The sequence below is a fragment of the Etheostoma spectabile genome, unplaced genomic scaffold (assembly GCF_008692095.1).
Source record: "Etheostoma spectabile isolate EspeVRDwgs_2016 unplaced genomic scaffold, UIUC_Espe_1.0 scaffold378, whole genome shotgun sequence".
NCBI classification, from domain to species: Eukaryota; Metazoa; Chordata; class Actinopteri; order Perciformes; family Percidae; genus Etheostoma; species Etheostoma spectabile.
In genome coordinates, this window is record NW_022605595.1 from 142,765 (window position 1) to 144,535 (window position 1,771).

The 1,771-nt window shown below is 38.6% G+C and overlaps 1 protein-coding gene across 1 annotated transcript in view; it reads left to right on the forward strand.

Moving 5' to 3' along the window:
• Positions 1 to 408: 408 nt before the first annotated feature.
• The window catches only part of LOC116686444 (oocyte zinc finger protein XlCOF7.1-like), a 588,898-nt gene continuing 587,535 nt past the window's right edge, over positions 409 to 1,771 (forward strand). Inside the window, exon 1 of the mRNA XM_032511457.1 lies at positions 409 to 551. Coding sequence (XP_032367348.1) covers positions 503 to 551 — 49 coding nt within the window. The 5' untranslated portion in view covers positions 409 to 502. The remainder of the gene's footprint in view (positions 552 to 1,771) is intronic.

The window sequence follows — 1,771 nt, forward strand, 5'->3', positions numbered from 1 at the left end:
GCTTCAAGGGCTGGAGGAGGCTGATATCACCAAGTTCCCATTCACTCCTGTCCCTGTGTCTTCACTGCTTGCTTGTAGTCTTGCCATAAGACTACAAACTAACAGCTTTTGTTTTAGCTTGTTTGTTGTACTATGAACAATGTATGAACAATATTTACAGATATGCGCCATATAATAGTAGTAAGAATAATATATATGCAGTGTATTAACAGAATACATTATAAGAAAAACAGAATAAATATGGATATTCAGTATGGACCATGTAGACAGTTCGTAAACCAGTCAAACATGGTTCCTAAATGTAACCAAATATATCCTCATGAAAGAAATCAAAACAAGTGAACTAGAATACCGGGGCTTTTATTTTCCCGGCGGCCTCCGGCCGGAAGTGGTGCTGCTGCAGTTTCCGGGTGCTGAGCAGCGGGAGCAGTGAGGAGAGAAGCCGTTAGCTGAATCCAAATCAGGGAATCCCAAACAGCGTTTCTTAGTTAGTTCATCAGAGATGGAGCGACCCCGGAGACAGCTGGAGGAGACCAAGCTGGGGGGGGAAGGTTAGTCTGAGAGGCCGCCACAAGCTAAGCTAACAGGCTAACGTTAGCCTGTTAGCCGCATGCTGACATGCATCCTCTCTCTATGTACATGTTTACATCGTTCTGACGTATGGCAGACATACAGATGCGGGCTAATCATCCCAACATCTGCTGTACATCTTACAGATGTGGTCTCAGTCACATCTCCCTGAAGTATGTTATACGTGTAGTCCAGATGTGAGGAAGATGTGCCGATCAGCTGATCCTGCATTTACCCATTTAACAGAACTGGTTAGTATAGGTCACACGGAATCACTTGAAATATCTTTACTAAATGAATTGCTGAAGTAAGATAGATAAATCGTACACATTTACTTATAATAGATTTTATTCATGAAGCACTTATAAGGGTACCCAAAGACAATTTACATAAATTCAAATTATTATAGATTATAGCCCACTATAATACATTAAAAGCTATTCTGAAAATACAACAAACTGTTGATCATGTAGCTATATTTTGAGATAATTATTCTACTTTGGTCTATACTAAGGGCTAAAGCACAAAAACAATATTAAAACAGGGATTTTTTAAGTCTGCCACTGGAAGCCCCCCCTCAGGCAAAGAGCTGGGCACCCACGTTTCCTGGGACGGTGTACAACGGCGTAAGTTATGTTTTCTCTCATTTATGTTTCTCTCGTTTGGTGGGTGTGTCTCTCGATTATTGGCTGTTTTCCAGGTGATACCCAATCAGTAGAGACACGTCTTTAAACCCTGGCAATAGAAAGGCGCTTGCCCACACAACAGGATGTCTAATGCTCCCTGTTTCAGTTTAAGAAAACGTCACTTTATCAATTTTTTTTATGCCAATGGCATCATAACAATGTTATTTGAACCAAAAGACACTGAACAATTGAGCCAAGAATAACATTTATTTATTTATTAAGAAAATTAATTATTTTTCTTAATCTGTAGGAGTCATTGAAATACACAATATTTCTCTCTGTTGACTACACACTCGTGAGCTGTGTATCCGTGCTTCACAGCAGCAGTGTGTACACATTGAAGAACAAAAACTAATTCTCACACTATATTGTCCATTGTCTATCATAATATCATTTATTTCAGTAGCTAAAAAAGGGGGTCTCTTTTTTTTTAGAATTTATTTATTTATTCTCCCTTTGTTTTTAAGAAGTGGTTGAGTAATAATTGTAACACAAGTTTTTTTTAGAAAATGTGA